We start from the raw sequence: 2,462 nt of genomic DNA on the forward strand, positions 1-2,462 counted from the left end.
CTTCCAGAGGGATGGGCATCTGTCACCCACCCATTGATATGTGGGACAGTCCCAGCAGATACCCCTTGATGACTCATCCTCTCCAGGGGCTCTGAGCCAACCACAAGTGACACCTGAATCCGGACCTCGCTCCCTCACATGTAACTCTACCAGCTGCTGTCCCTTAGCCCATGGAAAACCCAGGCATGACAACAGGGCCTATTCAGGTGCAATTCCCTGAGCACATTCTTGGGGCCAGCTGTGGAAGAAGAGCCCAAATTTCAAGCACAGTTCTCAGAAGATCCCTTTTATTATAGGGATGCTACCTGGGAGGCCACCTCTGACACAGTGACAGGCAGATTTACAGAAGGTCTCTGGGTCAGACAGTCAGGGTTTGTGCTGCTGGAGAAATGGGATGATTTCAAATCTTTCTACATAAACATGATTATCAGAGAGAGAACTCCCAAAGCAGAGGAGTTTCTGGAGATAACCTGGAAATTGCTTGCGAAGAGAGAAGGGCAGCTTAGTGCTGCTGAACTGGAAGCAGCTGAATCTGTTTCCTCAGGGCCTCCTTGATCTCCTTGTTCCTCATGCTGTAGAAGAGGGGGTTCACTGCTGGAGGCACCACCGAGTACACAACAGCCACCACCACATCCAGAGCTGGGGAGGAGATGGAGGGGGGCTTCAGGTAGGCAACCATCACAGTGCTCATGTACAGGGAGACCACGGCCAGGTGCGGGAGGCACATGGAGAAGGCTTTGTGCTGGCCCTGCTCAGAGGGCATCCTCAGCACAGCTGTGAAGATCTGCACGTAGGACAGCACAATGAAAACGAAACACCCCAAAGCTAATCCAACAGTAACGACCAGAAGCCCCACTTCCTGGAGGTAGGATTGTGAGCAGGAGAGCTTGAGAATCTGGGGAACCTCACAGAAGAACTGGTTCAGGACATTGCCTTGGCAGAGAGGAATGGAAAATGTGTTGGCAGTGTGCAGGAGAGCATTGAGGAAACCACTGGCCCAGGCAGCTGCTGCCATCCTGACACAAGCTCTGCTGCCCAGGAGGGTGCTGTAGTGCAGGGGTCTGCAGATGGCAACGTAGCGGTCATAGGCCATGACAGTGAGAAGAGAATATTCTGCTGACAACAAGAAGACAAAGAAAAAGACCTGGGCAGCACATCCTGCATAGGAAATGGTCCTGGTGTCCCTCAGAGAGTTGACCATGGATTTGGGGACAGTGGAGGAGACAGTGCCCAGGTCGAGGAGGGCGAGGTGGAGGAGGAAGAAGTACATGGGGGTGCGGAGGCGGTGGTCGCAGGCTATGGCGGTGATGATGAGTCCGTTGGCCAGGAGGGCAGCCAGGTAGATGCCCAGGAAGAGCGAGAAGTGCAAGAGCTGCAGCTCCCGTGTGTCTGCAAAGGCCAGGAGGAGGAACTCTTTCGGAGAGCTGCTGTTGGACATTTTACTCCCTCTGGGAATGGGGACCTGTCCAAGAAGGAAAAGGCAGTGACAATTTAGAGCAGTCTTCTGTGAGCCAAACCTTTTGCCCTTCTCTTGGAGCCTCCCACATGCCTTTTGTCCTTTTCCTTCATCCAGTTCCTTGTCTTGAGTGCTAATTTGCACTGCCTAAGTGTGCCTTGCAGAGCAGTGGCCGCTGCTGATGATCTCCAGCGGGGTCACTTCTGCTCGGCCAGGGGATGTCAATGAGGGAAATGCCAAACATTCCCAGGTGAGGATAGGAGGGGCTTGGGTGTCATGAGTGGCATTAAGGAGACTTGGTCCAGTGACCCAGGGGGAAATTTCTCTATTTACCATAAGGAGAGATGAATATAGCACTGCGCCTGACCAGTAAAGCCCTACAATGGAAGAAGGCTCAGGGGAGACGGGCAAAGGAGTGGATCAACTGGTGTAAATGGTTCTGCCTGAGTTCATCAAAGCAGTGTGAATGTCTCCCTGAGTCAGCCAGATCTGTACGGGGGAAGTGTGTGTGTGGTTCAGCCCAACACAGAGTTCAACACCTGACCAACTAACAGAAGAATTGCCAAGGGACCAACAGTCTTGAGCTGGTTTCAATCCACATACTCCTTCCCAGTGACTGGGGACACCCAGGGTCGTGACGGTGAGCATATTATAGAGACTGGTAAAAGGGATCACATTTTTATTGTGATTAAACTGCATATTGCAATTGCTGCATTTTGCTAAGTGTAACTTACACTTGTACTGTGATTTCAGTACACTGCTGTATCACTCTGCTGAATCAAAAACCCCGTGTAACATCAAATATCATCAAAGAATAAATTCTGATATTAAACATTACACTCTCCAGGTGTGGAACATCAAAAAGACCCTGGTCAGACACTATTGGACTCTGTCAAGCACGCGTGCCAGCTGTCTCGGAAAGGGAAGATCCTTGGGAGGGATTCATCTCCCCCAGCCTTGCCCTCTTCAACAGAGGTGTCTGTGTCCGGATCAGTCACACCAGCTC

The 2,462-nt window shown here is 51.6% G+C and overlaps 1 protein-coding gene across 1 annotated transcript; it reads right to left on the reverse strand.

The window, feature by feature from the left end:
* Positions 1 to 366: 366 nt before the first annotated feature.
* On the reverse strand, positions 367 to 1,093 carry LOC138062733 (olfactory receptor 14A16-like). The gene is made up of 2 exons (XM_068921739.1): positions 596 to 1,093; positions 367 to 480 (listed from the first exon to the last, which is right to left on the reverse strand). Exons 1-2 carry the CDS (start codon positions 1,091 to 1,093, stop codon positions 367 to 369), a joined length of 612 nt encoding a protein of 203 aa, XP_068777840.1.
* Positions 1,094 to 2,462: the final 1,369 nt, after the last annotated feature.

This window comes from Struthio camelus, chromosome 29 (assembly GCF_040807025.1).
Source record: "Struthio camelus isolate bStrCam1 chromosome 29, bStrCam1.hap1, whole genome shotgun sequence".
Classification (NCBI taxonomy): domain Eukaryota; kingdom Metazoa; phylum Chordata; class Aves; order Struthioniformes; family Struthionidae; genus Struthio; species Struthio camelus.

Coding starts and splice junctions, on each gene's coding strand:
- LOC138062733 (XM_068921739.1), bottom strand. CDS start 1,093: ATGGCCTATGACCGCTACGTTGCCATCTGCAGACCCCTGCACTACAGC. Junction 481..595: donor TGTACTCGGTGGTGCCTCCA/GCAGTGAACCCC, acceptor TCTCTTCGCAAG/CAATTTCCAGGTTATCTCCA.